The sequence below is a fragment of the Cyprinodon variegatus genome, unplaced genomic scaffold (genome assembly GCF_000732505.1).
Source record: "Cyprinodon variegatus isolate N-32 unplaced genomic scaffold, C_variegatus-1.0 Scaffold164, whole genome shotgun sequence".
In the NCBI taxonomy this organism is placed as follows: domain Eukaryota; kingdom Metazoa; phylum Chordata; class Actinopteri; order Cyprinodontiformes; family Cyprinodontidae; genus Cyprinodon; species Cyprinodon variegatus.
Genome location: NW_015150617.1, coordinates 540,483 through 560,332, shown reverse-complemented (window position 1 = coordinate 560,332; position 19,850 = coordinate 540,483). Strand labels below are relative to the sequence as shown.

Genomic DNA, 19,850 nt, shown 5'->3' with positions numbered 1-19,850 from the left:
CAAAAAAGTACTCCAGAGTGTTGTTCAGCATGGGGGTGAGTAGAAAATGAAGGCTAATCATGTTTTGGGTGTACTATTCCTTTAACAGTTGTCTATGCCCAGTAGCTCCTCCTAAACGCATAGAAAGGAGCATCCTGAGGAGCAGCTCTCCTGCACCCAGAGCTGAAAGCCACTTTATTTACACACCTCCTCCCTCCACAGTGTCTGTTTTAAAGGGCAGCTGATTGACAGGTTTATAGAATTATTCAGGCTAACACTTCATTCCTCTTTCCTGCCTCCTTTTTCAAACATCAGGACCTGCAGCATGGAATAAAACAGCTATGACTGATTTAAAGCACTTTTCAGAACATTTTATAATATTGTTTTTTTGTTGTTGGCATTCATGTAAATATACTGGTGTGACACGTTAGTATACGTTTTATTGGTTTTTGGTAAATGTCGATTTAAGAGTTATAGCTCCCCCCTGGAGAAAACCCCACCAGCCTCCACGGGTACCTGCTATGATATCTAATTATGAAGTGAATTTCTATGATCTGCTCATGTTCTACCTTAAGAAATGTAAATATCAGTTACCAGCAAGAGATCACTTAGAGCCAGACCAGCTGACAGCCTTGGCTGGGATTGGAAAATAATTGTTGGATATGGGCCCCCCACCTGTGCCATTCATATCTTGTTGTTTCATGCAAGTCCTGAACAAATTAGAAACATACTTATACTTATAGGTGTCTATAGGAACAGTCCGAACTTCACCTATAGCAAAGATAAACAACAAATCCATGACAAAAACTAGTTAGTTGAGCTATCTGTAGGTAGAAGTTATCCAAAGTAGGCTGTACCTGCAGGTTGAAGCATGTTTGTCAGGAGAGACTCGTGGTTTTATGTCAAAGAGTGGAGCCTGTCCCAGAGCAGAAGATTCAGGCTTATTCTGTCCTTATCATTGGGGCTAAGTTCACGCCACAAGCTTTTATAATAATAATTGATCTTTATTGATTTCACATTGGAGAAATTTACCTCTGCATTTAAACCATCGCCTTGGGGAGCAGTGGGCTGCCATTGTGCAGCGCCTCGGTAGCAATCAGGGATTAAGGGTTTTGCTCAGGAACCCAGAGCGGAGGCAGTGGGGATCAAACCAGGTACTTGCAACCTTCTCAGAGCACAAGCGCACTGCACCCAGTCATGCCCACACTCCTCCCAATTGACTTAATCCTCAATTCCAATTGTTTCACAGATTCAACAGTTTTGGTTGGCTGTTCACGTGTCCATCTCAAATGGTTTCATTAAAGGAGACGAAGAAGTCCAACAACAAGATGTGCAGAATTTGGAGAAATTGATAAGAAAGGATTTTCTTCAAAAGTATGCTCTGTGAAAAATTATCTTTTTTTTTTTAGCTACAAGGTGATAGTTGGATATTATTCTAGCCTTCCTCCAATGTATAGGAAAAAAATAGAGTCATGAACTGGAGGGATCAACCTGGAACCATGCACAAACATTTCCTAAACAATCCAGATAAAGGAAAGGAAAGTGAGCAAACTGGTGCAACTGAGCTCAGTATTCAGCTGTAAATGGTAAGTAAACTGTCTTTTAAAACTTTAAGCTCTTCAACAGAAAAACAGGATAAAATGACAAAAAAAAAAAAACAGCTGTTGAAAAAAGACACAATAAGAACCTATCGGTAAATCGTTGTGTAAAGTGGCGCTCAGCTTCGGCCCTGCTGGAGCTCGATGACAAAGGAAGCGCTCAGATAGAGCCTGTTTTAAGAGATCCTACTGGCCTCCTGGCACATGATGATGTGAGCCTTATTAGCAGGTTTAGAAAGGAATTATTCTGGAGCCAGCATTACTCTGACCCCAGCGTTGCAGAGGGAAACTGGGAGGAAGTGTGCATTGCTGGTGCCAGTTCAATTTCTCACTATGCTAGGGTTCCTGGGAACGACAGTGTTTCATAGGATGATGCTCTAACCAGTTTCCACTTGATCTGAAATAAAAGTCCACAAGTCTGCTTATGGCCAGTGTCACATTATATTGCAACACATATTTTGTTGGCCAAGTATCAGAAATTATTTAGCTGGTTAAAGAAATCTGTCAACATTTAACTGCTCCATTTTTTAAATAATAACTCAACTCAAATTTATTGTAAAATGTGCTACATGGTAAACATACTACACAGATGAAATTGCAGTCCTCTCAACCCCACGGTGCATAATAAAATATAATCAACCATAGCATAAAAAAAGAAATAAATAAAAAAATAAAAACCTAAGATATAAAAATAAATATAGGTATCTGCTCGGATAACTAAAAATCTAACAACAAACTAGTTTAAATACTAAAGAAGATTACAAATGTAATAATAATAAGCATATTAATAAAATAATAGAATAATAAAGCATGATAATTCCCTATATCGTTAAAAAAGAATGGCAAAACAGTTCACTCTGTCCTCCAACACAGCTCAGCAGTTTTTTTTTTTTTTTTATGTATCTTAATCTCCTTTTTCTTAATTATTAGGAATATAATTAAAATATAATTGTGACAATGCAGTGTTTTTTGATCTGAGTTGCAAAGATAAGGATTTTCCCATTTATCCGTTTTAAGGTCAGCGTCCCAAAATTACTTTGGAAAAATTTTTTAAAAATGTTTAAAAAAAATCTTTTGGAAATATTTTCAAAGTTAGAAAGGGTGAAGTTAGAGTTATTTAATATTAAGATAAAACAAAAAATGAAAAAGAAGGATTTTTGTCCAAAACACCAAAAAAAGAAAAACACACCTTCAAATGCACACAAAGACACGTACTGGAGGCAGCAGCCATTAAACTTTGACATTGTGGCGCCAAAAGAGACTAAATGTTTTTTCTCTCCCACTGAGACATTATTTCATTTATAGCAACGACACACACACACACACACACACACACACACACACACACACACACACACACACACACACACACACACGGCGCATTAATGACACAGAGATCTGAGCTGAGCTGAAGAGCGACAGACAGCTCGTTAAGATTGTCATCACGCTGAGGCCTGAACCTTGTTAGTGCAACACACAGCAAAATACAGAACAACAGACACACACTCACACACACAGACTTTAAAAAAAACACTCCTACTCTTAAAAAACACACAGAGAATGTTTTTTTAAGACATGCTGGGTTTTGGTCTTGGTCATTGTTACTCAGACTGAATAGAAAACCCTGAGAGGTCTAGGTGTGCGCCTGAGTGTGTTGCAGGGGGGTGCGGGGTTGTAATGGCGGAAGCCTGCATGTATATGATATTCGCTTATGGTGAAATAACGCAATCAATTAGATTTTACTCATCCTTTTATTTGTCAAAAACAAAGTACATATTGTTTATAATTGGCTGATTTATTATTTATCTTATTAAACATTTTTGGAAAGACCCTAAAATGAAATTAATACAATAAAGCAATGGCCAATTTGAACTCATCACTATGAATTTGTTGCAATTTGAAAACAAATTTCCAACACAGAACACAAAATGTTCAATTTTACCTCCAGATATAGAAATATAAAATTAAATATTCTTTTCATTTAACAAAATAAATACATATTTACAGTTAAATATCTGGACCAAATATACAATATTATAATACTTACATTACATACCTTAATATATAAACAATATAATTAATATTAATAACATATTCATCTTTTACATTTATTTTTTTACCTTCACAAAAAAGGCTATTATACCATATTTATGGTGTATAATGCATGATTCCATGAGGGTAAAACACTACTTCTTTTTCTGTTTACTACTTTTATTAAACATAAACAATTTTTTGTTTTTTTGTTGTTTTTTTTGCACCTTAGTGAGAATTCTACAAAATACTTTTATATTACCAGCAATTTAAACCCCATATTTTTATTGTATTTCACTGTAATTACGTTTCTTTGATTAAAAAAAATGCAACAGTTTGGTTAAGATTATTTTGTTATTTTTAAATAAATTAAGATAAAAACTATTTAACGTATTTTCTATTTGTGATTAAAATGATTTCATCATGTAGGATGTAGAGCCCTTGAAAGGATGGTCAGCAAAATATAATCAAATGAACTATTAACAAATATTATTATACATAGCTTTATCTTTTATTCTGAGCTATAAATTATAAAAGAACATTAATAATCGAAGACAACCTAAATTCATCCTGCAGACTCACATTTGACGTTTCCGTCTGTCCGTCTGCTCAGACACGCATTCACTCACACACAGAAAAAAGAACCTTTCTGTCTCTCTTTCACTCTCTCTCTAATTGGATTGAGACATCAGGAGGTGTCAATCAAGCGTCTTTGTAAACGACAATCTCCTCAAAAAGCCATTATGTACACCAATGGCCCCTAGGGGCCCAGGCATATACTCGTACTCACAGAAGAACGCGCACACACACTGACAGTGTGAAAGGAGAGGAAGGTAATAATTAGTTGCTCTGGGGTTGATGGATCTCTTGACACCTCAAGGCCTCAAGAAAATATTCTCACAGCTCTGGGCCTTGCATATCTGCATGGGTGTGTGTGTTTGATTAAAACTCTGACCTGTCCCGAACCACAACCGAGAAGACCTCAGGCAAAGGAAAGAACAGTGGCTGGTTTCCTGTTCTGCAGCAGATTGAAGTGACAAACCCAGACTGAGACCCAGTGATGATTGCTTTCCTTTGTTAATGCAATAGCATTTTTTAAATTTAGCATTGATCGAGTGCAGCGATAGAGACTTATTTTCATATTTTCCTTCTTTAGATTTGTCAGGTTGCTTTTGAACTATGGAGAAAAAAATAAATAAACACCAGAAAGGCCAGTTGGGAAAAAAAGGATGTGTTTTCTTGGAATATAATAATTGAATTGATTTTGCTCTTATTTGGGACCATATATAAATGATAAATACGAGTCATATTTTATGTTTTTTGCAAAGTAAATAAACAAGTTAGAGCTTGTAGCGCATAAAACGAAATAGTAGGGGTTTAAATGCTCTACAGACCTCTTGGAAAGTGATTAACGTTTACTAAATCTATGTCACTACAAGGTGTGCATTCTGCCCGAAGATGCAGGTGAACTGCACTCTGATTTAGAGTTTACAAAGAATTTTTTTTTCTTTTTATCAGGATGAAGCTTGGTGAAATCCAACACGCTGCCTCAGATTATAATGTTACAGCTGCTGGGACAACCTATGATATAAACTAGCAGCTGCAGACATGTTTCAAAAACACTGTCAGACTGAGTTTAGTTACCAGAGCTGCAGCCATGGTTGATCTGAGTGGCAAGCTGACTCTGCTGCTCAGTGTTCAGCCTGGGAAACACAAAATCATTGAAACTGAGGGAATCATGTCATGAGAAAATTAGCCCAATGGAGGGAAGAATTTATAAGTGATGAAACTTGAAGTTTGGAATCATGGAAACAGAAAAAAATACCTTAAGAACTCAAGAAAATACTTCTGCAGGTGTCTGCAGGTCCAGATGGACAGTAGTTTGGTAAACATATCCGAAGATAAACGGAAAATGCATAAGAAATTAACTGTACATATTTGAATGGGTTAAAATTAGAAATGTATGATTGACGTGTCATGTTTCAAGTAAAGAATAAAGTTGGCTTTTTCCTGAAAATGTTTAGTTGTAATTTAAAATACCTATAAAATTTTAAGGAGACAAATATTTTTAATTTTATAAATGTAAGCCAAGATTTTAAAAACTTTTTAGAAAAACAAGTTTTTAAATCATTTCTAGCACGATTCTTTTAATGTTGGTTTTAATTTCTCCGTAGTTTGTATTCAAACGGAATTTTGCTTTAGAAATCTTTGAAGATGCTGATGCTGTCCGTCAGAACAGACTGTTTAAAAAAGAGGGACGACTTATCACCCTGTTGAATGATTCACTAAAGTGTAGGAAAGTGTTTCCCGGTGAACTTGAATGTTTTAAATACCTGGCTATCCAAGTAAAGGGCTCTGTCTGTGACATGTTTCTGAATGGTGTACAGGTTGACAACCCTGAAGACAAAGATACAAAATAGCAGTGTGATATACTTAAAAATGTTGGTCAGACTCAACAGTCAATGGTGATGATCCAAGATGGCGGCCCCGTAATGGCAGCAGCTGCTACAACTCTCAACAATTTGCAATCATTTTCTTCCAAGTATGACATCTAGCAAGCTACAAACTATACATTAATCTAGTAAGTTAGTCTATGACCACCAGCACCTGCTTGAGCTACGGTCATCAAGTGTTTTTTTCTGGACTGGTAAACACAACTACTTTTGACCTTTTATGGAGTTTCTGAGTTCTTCCAGCACGAGTCCCTTAGGCCCAAAATTCAGCACTCACCAAACAGCACACAACAGAGGAGAAGCAAGCAAAGACGGTGTGAACGACGACAAAAGCAGAGGCGGGCTAACAGCGAAGCTAAAAACAACTCCTAAAAACCACCGGTCCTTTCGATCCTGCCCTCCAATGTCCGCTCCCTGGACAACAAACTGAATCACCTACATTTCTTTAAAAATTGAGTTTATTAACTGCTGCTCTGTCATCCTGACTGAGCCATGGCTTAAGTCATCCATTCCAGACAAGACCCTTAGCCTCGAGGGGCTCACATTATACACCAACAGAAACTTCGAACTCAGCGGAAAGACCCAAGGAGGGGGACTGTGTGTTTATATCAACAACTGGTGTAAAAATGCTAGATTAGTCGCCTGTTTCTGCTCTCCGGACATTGAGCTTTTGACTGTTAACTGCGGACCTTCATGTTTACTGCTTCACTGCTGTGTATGTGCTTCCCAGCGCTAATACTAAAGAACCCATGAGTGTTCTCTATCAGTCTACCTCTGAGCTACAACCTGCTCACACAGAGGGCGTTTTCATCATTGCTGGGGGTTTAAAACAGGCCTATTTGAAGACTGTTCCTTTTCCTGTTCCTTATTTTTTACCAACACCTGGACTTTTCAACTCGGGAACAGAACACTCTAGACTTGGTTTACCTTTAACATAAAATATACATTCAGAGGAGCCCACCGCCCCCACCTCAGCTCTTCAGACGCCTATCTGTTATGCTAATTCCTGCATACAGGCCACTGCTTATCAGAGCAAAACCTACGGTGAAGCAGGTGAGGGTGTGGACTGAGGGAGCCATGGAGGCACTCCAGGACTGTTTTGAATGCTCTCACTGGTACATGTTCAAAGCTGAAGCAACATATGACAATTAGATCAATACTGATGAGTATGCCATGACTGTGTCAGCCTACATCAACCATGAACACCACAAAGAACATCATCACCCGGGCATACCAACAACCATGGATGATTGAGGAGGTCCGAAAAACGCTAAAAGCATGGAACTCAGCCTTCAAGTGTGGTGACAGAGAGGCACTGGGGACAGCGAGAGCCATCGTAAACCGAGCCATCAGGTCAGCAAAGAGGAAGGAATTACAGACTACAACACACCCTCCCCCTAGGAGGCACTCTGCCTTGACACAGCTGACGTGTGGAAAAATCTGAGGAGAGTCAACTGGAGGAAGTACCCAAGTCCCGACAACACACTTGGGCGGCTGTTCAAAGAGTGTGCAGGTCAGGTGTTTGGTGTCTCACAGACATCTTTAACACCTCAGTGGACCAAGAAATAGTGCCAGCATGCTTTAAGTCTGCCTCAATTATTCTGGTCCCAAAGCCTCAAGTTACCTAATTTAATGACTCCCATCATGATGAAGGGCTTTGAGAAGCTGGTAAAATAACAGATTGTCCCCAGACTCCCACCAACAATCGGCCCGTTCTAGTTCCCCTAGCGACCAAGCCGTTTCACTGATGATGCCTTCTCCTCCGCTCTTCATCTGAGCCTAGCACACCTGGTGGAGAAGAACACTGACGTACGGATGCACGTCATCCCACAACATCTGATAGGCAAACTGGAACATCTGGGTTTCAGCACACCCCTTTGATATTGGCTGCTAGACCTCAGTCAGTCCGGGTCGGACAGAACACTTTTGATGGCATCACCCTGAGCATAGGCTCTCCTCAGGGCTGCGTCCTGAGCCCCCTGCTGTTCACCCTGATGACACACGACTACGTCCCCAGGTTCACCACCAACCGCACTGTGAAGTTTGCAGACAACACCGCGGTTGTGGGCCTCATCAGAGACAACAATGACTGGGACTACAGAGAGGAGGTGGAGCAGCTGGTGGAGCAGAGATAAATGCCAGATCCAGAATGTGGAGAAGACAAAGGAGATCATTGTCCACCTCAGGTAGAACCGGCCTAACCACGCTCCACTACTCATCAACAGCTCAGCTGTAGAGGTGTTTAGCAACACCACATTCTAGGGTATGCACACCACGTCACTGATCAAAAGGTCACAGAAGTGCTTTTACTACCTGCGGATAATGAGGAGAGCCCACCTACCACCACCCCCACCCCCATCCTCCCCACCTTCTCCAGAAGCACCATAGAGAGCGTTCTGAGCAGCTGTCTCACTGTGTGGTGTGGAGGCTGCAGCGCCTCAGACTGGAAGAAGGTGAGAACAGCAGAGAGGATCATGGGGGCTCCTCTTCCCTCCATTAAAGACATTTCATCCCAGCACTGCCTTACCCGAGCCCGTGACATCATCAGTCACCCCTCACACCCCCATCCTGCACTGTTCTCCCTGCTGCCCTCTAGGAAGAGGTTTCGCAGCATTTGCTGCAGGTACCAAGAGGTTCCGCAACAGCTTCTTCCCCACTGCCATCAGTGTTGAACTGAAACTCCAATCATTTTCTGAATCACACTTGAAAACATCATATTTGCACTACCAAGGTGGCTGATTTTTTCATAATCCCTTTAAATAGAACACAACTCAATGTTCTATTGCATTTTGCACCATATTTATGTATTTATTTAGCACCGCACTGAACCTTTCTATATAGATAGCTTTTGCACCATGACTTTAAACTGGTTGACCTTTTCTTTTACACTGTCTAAGTTTATGATCACCGCTGCACTTTATAAATGGTAATGTTCATTTAACTGTTGTAGGCTGCTTTTAACTTCCACCAGAAGTTTAACCCAGCAGGAAGTTCAACTCGTTACTATACAAGATGACAATAAAGTTTGTCTAAGTCTAACAGTCAAACAGCCAACCCACACTCAAGGACATATTTTGGACCTGATCATCAGTAGGGGTCTAAATATGTTTCTGTAATTGACGTTGCCCTATCAGATCCTTTTTTGGTTTACTTTGAACTCGTCTTTCCCACTGATCTTATTACCAAAAGACATTGGTAATAACAATGAAATTATCTTGGTTTATCCTTCTGCTTCCACTTTACCCATAACTAAGTAGATGAGCAGGTTGATCATTTCCATTCTAAAGTTGCAGACAACATTGATTCCATTGCTCCATTTAATGTGAGGTTTTCTGTAGGAAGATGAAATCTCCATGGAAAATGCTCTAGCACTGAGGACAGAAAAGAGGGAGTGCTGAAAAGCTGAACGCAGGTGGCGAAACAATGGACTCCAAGTTCACTATGAAATCCATAAAGAGAGACTTCACAGATAAAATTTACAACTGAAAATGCAAGATAATCAATATTCTCTGAGATTATCAACAAAAACCTCAACATGTTTGCTCCTTGTTTGCCACAGTCGACAGGTTAACAAATTCTCCTATCTCTAATAGAAGAAATTGTTGAGCAGCTAAGCTCCTCTTCCTGCTGTCTTGATGTTTTATCCACAGGTTTTATTATGGAGGTTTTGCCTTTTTAGAGCCTGATTTGATTTAAATAAAAAAAAAACCCAAGGCCAAAAAAAAGCAATGTTCAAACCATTGTTGAAAAAAAGAAGCTTGCACAAATTGGCCCTGCAGAACTACAGGCCCATCTCAAACCTTCCCTTCATAAATGTGATAATTGAAAGGTTGTGTTTCTAAAGTTACATATTTGGTTTCTTAACAATTAACACCTACTATGATGTCTTCCAGTCATGTTTCCCTACAAACAATCAGACTGCCCTGATTAAGGTGCGTTTTACATTGTTGATGTTGTGATATTATTAGAGCATCTAGAAAACTGTGTCGACCTTTCTAGTATGGCATGGACTGATTTAAATCCTAGCTGACACGGAATTCATGTTAGAAGGGAAATTTTAATCACAGACAAGAAAAATCCCATGCAGGGTTCCACAAGGCTCCATTCTTGGGTCCCTTTAATATCAACATGCTTCCCTTAGCTCAGATTATAGCAAGCAACAAGATCAGTTACCATAACTATGCAGTTGACCCACATCCTTCAGAGTGTTGACTAGATGCTTAGAAGGGGTTAGTATGTAGATGTGCCATCATTTTCTGCAACTAGAATTTGAACTGAGTTAATTATCTTCAGACAAATCAGGAGAGTGTAGCTCAGAAAACAGACTTTAAACTCCTTCTGTTAGTCTATAAATCACTGAAGGGATCAGCAACTCATTACATAACAGATCTATTGTCAGTGTATCAACCTCCCAGACTACTCAGGTCTTCTAGCTCGAACCTACTCTGTCCACCCAGGACTAGAACCAAACATGGAGAAGCAGCATGTAGTTCCCATGTTCCACGGATCTGGAAAACATTAACAGAAGACCGTAAAGGTGTTCAATGTTGGAATTCTCTGAAGTCAAAGTTAAAAAGTTATTGCAGTTATCTGAAGTGTCAATAGCTTAAGTTTGTCGTTTATCTGTTTTACAACTTGAATTTATTCTGCTCTATTTTTCCTTCTATTTTATTGTTTAAGTCATGTAAAGCAGTGAATTGTCTTTGTATTGAATTTAGCTATATCAGACAGAGTGATTGCTTTTTCCTGTCTAGTATCAGTCTAATGAGGCAAACTTCCCCTCTGTCTGACAAGTCAAAAATCTTTTAGCATGTTCTGCCAATCAGAATCAAGCAGCCAGCCCCCGGTACGCCCATGCTCCATAGATTCCAAAATAGACTAAGCCACACTGGAAGTGACTGATTTTAACTGTTATCCAGTCAGTGAACTACTTTCTTGCTGGTTGCATCAATGCACAGAGCCTCAAGCCTCCATGAGAATTTGGCATAGACTGACAGCCATTCGAGAGCGGGCTCAACAGGCTAATTGATGTGAAATATACTCATGAAATCAATTTCAATTCAATTCAGTTTATTTATATAGCGCCAAATTCACAACACATGTCATCTCAAGGCACTTTACAGTTCACCAGATCATCCAGTCAGATTGATACAAAGTTTTCTATCTAAGGAAAACCAGCTGATTGCATCGACTTATTGACTCAAATACAATCCCTCACACTAAGCATGCTTGTAGCAACAGTGGAGAGGAAAAACTCCCTTTTAACAGGAAGAAACCTCCAGCAGAACCAGGCTCAGTGTGAGCGGCCATCTGCTGAGGCCCACTGGGGTTCAAGGAGACAGAAGCAGAGATACAAAAAGCAGCTGTAAAAGGCTGCCCCATCCAGGAGACACACAGCCAGGCAGACGAGCTCCGAGCCAGCTCCCATGTCAGAGGATGAAGAGAGCACATCCACTCAGTCACGGTCAGAGAAACAGGACCACACTGGAAAACAGGCCGATCTCCAACATTTATAAACAAAGGTGTTGATGGCAGCAGCACAGCTGATATTTCTCTCCAGGATGGAGTCACAGCCAAACAGGAACAGACCAGATGAAGCTACTATGAGAAAAAGCAGAGAGAGCAGAACGTTAGAGATTGAACTAACAGATTCTGCAGAGTGGGAGAATAGAGATAGAATGAAGCAGAATGATGAAAAAGGGGTCCCTATGTCCTCCAGCAGTCTAAGCCTATAGCAGCAGAACTATAGAGATAGATCAGGATAACCTGAGCCACTCTAACTAGAAGCTTTATCAAAAAGGAAAGTTTTAAGCCTAGCCTTCATTTTATCAAGCACATTTTATACTTTCCATGCCCCTGTCCCCCCAAAGGCCTTGCCCCCTCAACCCGCAACCATAAAAACAGCCAGAGTTCATAAAGATAGCAAAGTAGCATGGAATAATACATTACAGGAAGGCCGTAGCTTGACCTATGAGCTGCTACAGACCACTCTGGACAGCTTATTTCCCATGTTGACATCATGAGACCATTTAGAGCACACATTAGCTAAGAGGTGGAGAAGGACAACAATAAATAAAAAAATAGATAATCCCTTTATTGTCCCACAGTGGGGAAATTCTGGACATAGTGGTGAACTTGTAAATCTCATTCAGAGGCTTTGGGACACATATCACACTTACAAAATGTTTATAATGTGAATTTAGCATAATATGCAAGAAGGAAGTGACACAGTTACATCAAAACCTTGATTAAACACACACTTCACCCTGGCTTTGCTTCACCTCCTGTGAAGGGAGGTGAAGCATCTTTGCTTTCCGAGAACATTGGTCTGGAACAAAGCGAGGTGGGGGAACAGATCCTCGAATGCTTGTGTTTGTGTAAAATCTTCTCACTTGTTATCATGGATGCATGTGTTGCAATAATTTTCGTCTGTAGGATTTGTGGGGACGTGTGTGTGTTTGTGTTTAGGCCACCTGCTGTGTGTATGCCTGTTCAGCTGCTCTCCCACTGCGTCTGCAGCTAAATAATACTTCATTAAACTGGCAATAAATACTCCTAAAAATCACTCAAACTCCCAATGATAAAGAAACTTAATTAAAATACGAATAAGCAATTCAGTTAATTTCATCAGGCAACAGATAAGCAGGAAAAATACCAGGCAGAAGCCAACTTCTTTCAAAAACACCCAATCAAACATTGTGAAAGGAACGTGTCTTAGTGAGAATTATGTTTGTGAAACATCCCACTGAAAGCCAAAGAGTGTGTGTCTCTTTCTCCCTGTGTGTGTGTGTGTGTGTGTGTGTGTGTGTGTGTGTGGGTGTGTGTGTGTGTGTGTGTGTGTGTGTGTGTAAGACTGTGTGTTTAATTTCAATGGTAATAACCCGGGCCACGCTCTGGAAGTTACCCTTTCTAAACATCCGCCTCACTCTTCCTGCACTCTTTCCACAGCTGGACTTTTGTATCTCTCCATCGCCTGTTCTGTGTTACTTTATCATGAGCTTTTCAGTGTTTCTGACAAGCTAATACCAGCTGAACAATTGACTGGAAAAGAGGAAGTGACACACACACAAAATGTGACTACAGATACTAAATAAATATGCAAGGGTAACAAATGTGATAGCTATGGCATATTTGAAAAAAAGAAAAAACAATGCAGTGTTATCGTGCAGTAAAGGCTGTAACTAGTAAAGATAAATAGATGCTTTAAAAACTGATCGGGGAGGCTGCAAAGAACATAAGATTAATATTGTAGGAATTTCCAGCCAGCATGTGGAAGTGATGATTTGCCTTTGAAAACAACAGCTATATTTATACGTAATCTATTCTATATTCTGTGGCAGCGGTGTCTTGCTAGATTTGCTGTCTGATATATAGTCAAGGTTTTGTCAAGGTGGATTTTACCAGTAAGTCTTTGCAACAACACTTCAGATTTCTGCTAGAAAGCTGAAGACAAAGAGAGTTGTATTCCATATTCCCATCCTTTAAAGTGAGTCGATTAATTCATTCAAATCATCAACAGAATGACTCACTGGCTGAGTCCAAAAATCTGCCCTAACCTGTAAATCCCTTAATAACTGTATAGAGTGGGGAATATACGGTGAACTTTACAGTGAACTCAGTTAACTGACTGTTGACCGGACAGACGATCACCACTTTTCACTCCTCTTGGTCACACAACTCCGCCTCCTCGCACCGTGCCGACTGGATGTTGTTATTAGTCACTGCTGCCACAACAATTTCCATATTGCTTTGCGATGAGAGCTCTCATCGCAAAGCATTCTGGGATATATCTGCTAGTTGAGTGACCATTGATGGTAAATACTTTTCAAGGTGCTTTCTAGGAAATTTGTAGTCCACTATTTTTTCATCCTCTATGGTCATAAGAAGGGCTACCGATATTATGAGGTTTTTCTTGTTGGCATTCATATAAATTGTTGGGATCTGGAGGTTTGTCCACTTTCTCCACCAGAGGGCGCACGAGATCTCCTGGGAGCATGAGCTGACTGCTACACCTGTCTTCAATCTGCTTATCAGGAGACTCCTTCTTAATGAGGCGGAGACTGACACTCCAGTGCCAGAGTGTTAGCCAGTAATGTTACAGCTAGACCTGAGCCAACCTGCCTGATCTTTTCTCTGTGCTTTGCGTGATCCTGCCTGATCCAGTTTTCTCTCTCTGTGCCTACAGAACCAGATCTGTCTGAAAACCTGAAACCTGGACGTGACTCAGTTCTGGAATCTGCCTGCCTGCACTCGATCAGTCTCTGCCTAAGCCCTCAGCCCTCTGCCTGCCGACAAACCTCTGGACCCTCTGGGTACATCCCTCCTGCTGATCTGTTAAGGAGCGCGTTCATGACGCTACGGAAACCGCGGCAGACCAAACCAGATGAAAGTGCGCATTCAGCTCGGCAAAGAACTCATGCTCTTCCTCAACACTGAAGTCCTCAGACATTTTTTCGTTGTTTCTTTCTTTGCACAGGTAAACAGCACATTTCTTCTTCTACGCTTGCATTATCGGCAGAGCAGACGCTGAATGCGCACTTTCATCTGGTTTGGTCTGCCGCGGTTTCCGTAGACTCGTGAACTCGCTTTTAGGAAATCCTATACACTACTGTTTATGCTCTAAAAACATTCTAAATGACTTCGTTTCGAGTAAATTCTGGATGCTACCCACTCAGGACACTTGGAATACATTGGACGAGCAGTATGGAGGAATATTGACACGTTTTTTGTGGACTTTTATGGACCTTTCTGTCTCGGGCGCCATAGACCTCCATTATTTGAATGTCAGCAGACAGCAAGAAGCCTCCCAGATCTCCAGATGCATTTGAGATATCAAAAAAGTACTCCAGAGTGTTGTTCAGCATGGGGGTGAGTAGAAAATGAAGGCTAATCATGTTTTGGGTGTACTATTCATTTAATTATCTGTGCCCATGCTTTTTTCAAACAAATAATTCCAAAAACTTTCTTTGCTCGCGCGCCTTGTGCGCTTGCATTTTATTTGGTGCCCTGTTGTGCCCTTGTATAGTATTGGGCTAGCTGACGCCCCTGGCGCTGCGAGTCCAAGCCTGTAACCTTATAAATGACTGTTCTCCCTCTGAGAAAAGGCTTCGCAGCATTCGATGTAGGTCCAGCAGATTCCAAAACAGCCTCTTCCTCACCGCCATTAGACTGCTGAATTTTGAATAAAACTGGGGGGGGGGGGCGGAAGAAAGTGCTGAATTTTAGAAAAACTGTAAATCATATCTCAGTCTTATGTTTAGATTTGATCACCATGTTTACGTTTTAGCACTGCTGCACGTTAGAAATAGAAATGTCTTGAAAGCTGTAACGAACGAAATTTCGTTTTGCTCTGTGGGTAAAAGATGTCAATAAAGTTAGACTAAGTCTAATAACTTCTCTGGAAATGACAAAATATACGTGGGGCTTGAAAAGGGAGTATTTTGAATTGAAATCACTGCAGGGGGTTAATTGACCTGAAGGACTGCAGGCAGGAACAGAGGAGAGAAGAGGGAAGTGATTCATACTCAAACTGTTGGGAAATACTCCTGCTGGAACAAACACAGGTCTTTCAGATATTCCCTGGTGTAAGAGGAACAAGGTAAGTGTGAGGAAATAACAAGGGACTGACTCATTTAATTTGCCTTCATGGAGAACAGGTGTGTGTCAGTGTGTGTGTGTGTGTGTGTGCTTCTGTCTTGGCATCAGAGTGAGAACCATTTTTCCCATTTCACCATCAAATTGCAGAGCGGCTGTCGTAAAGTGACATTTTCCTGCTCCTCACTGGATCTTTTGCTGGCAGTGAGCTTTAGTTGTGAAATGAGTTTAGGTTTGTACAGGTAATGGCTATGTTTGGGCTTATTGTCAGGGTCAGGGCATAGAAAGAGTTGAAAATGATAGAAAGTCCTCACTACATATAGCAAGACAAGAATGCGAGTGTGTGACGGAGAGAGCAGGGCAGACATAGAGTGAGATTAAGAAACCGTGCAGGTGTGTTTCGCTCTCATCGAAAGGCTTCCTGACAGTCTCCGTTCACCAACATCGGCCCTTAATCAGGTCCCTACACTTCTGCATCGGGGGGGGGGCACTGTATCTGAGGTGGCTCAGGATAATGAGGCTGGGGCCTCTCCTGTGTATGCAGAGCAGGTCAGTGGGTGGAGCTCCCATTTTGTTAAAGGAGACGTCCGCTCATATTCAGAATTCAAACGTCTGAAAGTTCTTTAAATGTGAAATGATTCCATCCTGTTCAATAAATGATCAGTGTTTTTAATTCAGAGTAATTTTCATGTGAATGTGCTTTACTGGAGGCATCCATGTTTGTCAAAGAACACTACTGCCACCTACTGGTTAGTGACATTGTCACGGTGCGGTATCGGCTGTTGATCAAGTCCCAGTGCTGTATCTGGTGTTTGTCACAACGCGCTATTATCCAAGTCATCTTGAAAACATTCTTCTTCCAAATGTTGGCTACATATTACGGGTTTTTTCTCTGGCCAGAAGTTCGATGGCAAATCCTCCCTCTTCAAGTTGGCGATCCAACGACCAACCCGTCCGTGGAGGATCAGGAATCAGAAAGGTGGAATAACTCTTTTTTTCACTTTTACCCGATGTATTCCAGCATCCAGCTGCCATGCACGTGGGCATTGTCAGTTTCACTATAGCTCTGGTGAATTTCAATGGTGAAGTCCTCTGGAAATCTAAAGCAGGGAGATCATTTTTTACCGATTAACGCCAAATTCATTCAATCACCGCGGACATATTCGTTTTATGTATAGATAATGATCCATTGATCGTTCCTTGCTGGCTAGACTTTACCTTTAAGAAATGGAACTTTAACGTTTAAATAAAAGTAGAAAAACCAGCAGATTGAGTGCAGCTTATGTTGATATATGGAAACCGGTTACATTGGGCATATTTTTGTTTCCAAATATGACTTTAACTGCTTATTGTTTCAAGGACACCTGCTAAAGACTTTGAATGATGAAGAAAAAAACTTGTAAATCCAACAAATGTAATAAACAACAAATAGTAATAAAAATATGCAGCCTAAAATGTTTTTCATGCAACCTTGGTTTAGTATTTTAGAGACCTTGTGATAATCAGCTGTTTTTGTTCTGAAATGTAAAAACCCTCAGAATGTAAAAGAAGAAGCAGCTACTTTATACACTGCAAAAAATGTAAATCTAAATACCGCAAAAACATTCTGATAATGAGCGAAAATGTCTCAAAATAAGTGAATTTTTTCTTGAATTGAGGAGATAAATGAGACTTGCCAATAAAATAAGAAAAAACTATTGCCTTGTATTATTGCAAGTGCATTTTATCTTATTATCTTATTTTAAGAGTAAATAAACTGATTCCATTGACATATCGTCCTATTTACCAACTCTAATGAGGGGAAAACACACTTAATTAAAGTCATTTTTTGACAGCCTCATACTGCAAAAATTGAAATCAAGATAAGTAATTTATTTTTTTAAATCAGTGCATTTTTTCTTGAATTGAGGAGGTAAGTGGAACACTTTGCCAATAGAACAAGACAATTTACACCTAAAATAAGAAAAGAACTATTACATTGTGTTATTTCAATTGCTTAATGTCTAATTATCTTATTTCAAGAGTAAAAATACTAATTTCATTGGCAAATCATCTTATTTTCACTGCAAAAACAATCTAGAAATAAGTAAAAATTTCTTAAATTAAGTGTATTTACCCTTAATTTGAGCAGGTAAATATGAGGATTTGCCAATGAAATTAGTATCTTTACTCTTAAAATAAGATAATTAGATAATATGAACTTGAAATAAGATAATGCAATCGTTTTTTCTTCTTTTAAATGTAAACTGTGTTCCATTGGCAAAGTCTCTCACTTCCGTCCTCAATTGGAGAAAAAATGCACTTACTTTAAGAAAAAATTACTAACTTAGATTTCCATTTTTTGCAGTGTTCCTACTAAAAATAAGGGTAAATTTTGCAGTGCAAGAGGAGTAACCATTTAGGAAAAGTGAAGTAGGGCTAAATCAGATACAATACATTAATCATACATACATAAAATACAATTTAAAACACAACAGACAGCCCAAAAATAAGTATATAGAGAAGCAGCTTCGAGTTTCTGTTAACAAGGATAATATAATTGTTTTGAAGGATGAAATACAAATTAGTCTATTGAGAATATTTATGATGTAGAATTACTTATTTCTAGATTGTTGTTGCAGCGTAAAGCTGAGTTCTGCAGATGAACTCCGTCATTCAGCCCTAACCTGGCTCTCTGCAGGGCTCTGAGGTGCTCTGCTGTGTGACAGATAAAATGACAGATCCATCTGGATCTAAGTGAGGGTGTAGAATAACGCCATGCATACGGACAGAGCCGTCACACACGCTCCGTAAGAAGTGACGGCAGGAATGTAGATAAGGCGGTTACACGTAAGGGGGCCAATTTATTATTCTTGGCAGAGTGGGAAGGTTTCACAGACATGTTTGGTGTGTCTGCATGACAGCACCGGTCGTAATATAGATATCCTCTCAAACTGTATTTGTATTTGCACCTCCTTCAGTCCAGTGAGGTGACAGGAAGGTTCTCTGGTGGCTGCCTGGGTAACGATCACCCTCAACAGCCCCTTTGCATCTTCTCACATTGTTTATCTCTTCTGCAGCTTATGATAAAAAAAAACAATGGGAGTTGTTTTTAGTTTTTGCTGTGTCCAGTCGACTGTATAGGGTAAGTTAGTGCTGTGTAAAAAAACAAGCGTGGTGATTTCAGGTAATCAGGTGAGATACTGTCAGAACGTACGTATCATATCGTAGATAAAGGTGCTGCTGAAGAAAAAGATCCCAATGAAAGGCTGTCCTACTTTTTCGGAGACAAATTACGTCAAAGAATAAGGACTTCTTGTAGCAAGGTGCCTTTCTGTTGTCTCATCTCTCTGTGGTTTTTCAAAAAAGTATTTTGTTCAAAACGGAAAGTAAAAGACATAAATCTTTACCATTACAGAGTTTAAAGGGGATGCAATAATGACTGCAGCTGTCTGACTCAAACAAACTTACACAACAAGGCCAACTATCATTGCGTAATATGGCTCCCAGGGGTTGGAATACAGGCAACAGCAGAAAATAAAAAATAAAAAGTTCAGTTTAGGCAACTGGACATGAAGTTTTCTAGAAGACGTTTCTCTTCTCGTCCAAGAGGCTTCTTCAGTTCTAACTGGTGGTGGAGGACGACAGTATATTAATGTCGTTGCTCCACACCAGTAGTAAGAACTGAAGAAGCTTCTTTTGGAAAACTTCACGTCTAGTTACCCACATCTGAACTTTTTCAAGCTAAAATGTATTTACAAGTTGTTCCCATAATGTGTTTTCTGTTGATTAAAGGAAGCAGGAATAATCAGTGCATCAATATCTAGATCTAAAACGAATATGTTCGTGGTGATTTAATGAATTTAGTGTTAATAAGAAAAAAAAATAAGAAAATAACAACATGGTCACAGAGTCTGCACTGCAAAAACAATCCATAAATAAGTGAAAAAAAACTTGAATTAAGTATTTTTACTTAATTCAAGATCATGAGATTATTTCTGTGTGACGCAGTTTATTTATATAGGGCATTATATTGTCTCATTGACTCTTCAGCAATCCCTCACACTAAGCATGATTTTAGCGACAGTGGAGAGGAAAAACTCCCTTTTAACAGGGAGAAACCCTCCAGCAGAACCAGGCTCAGTGTGAGCGGCCATCTGCTGAGGCCCACTGGGGTTCAAGGAGACAGAAGCAGACATAGAAAAAGAAGCATAGA

The 19,850-nt window shown here is 39.9% G+C and overlaps 1 protein-coding gene across 1 annotated transcript in view; it reads left to right on the top strand.

Annotated features, from left to right (window-relative positions):
• Positions 1–7,259: 7,259 nt before the first annotated feature.
• Positions 7,260–19,850, top strand: part of eapp (E2F-associated phosphoprotein) — a 22,044-nt gene continuing 9,453 nt past the window's right edge. The window contains exon 1 of the mRNA XM_015378093.1: positions 7,260–7,414. Within this exon, the coding sequence (XP_015233579.1) occupies positions 7,260–7,414 (155 nt within the window). The remainder of the gene's footprint in view (positions 7,415–19,850) is intronic.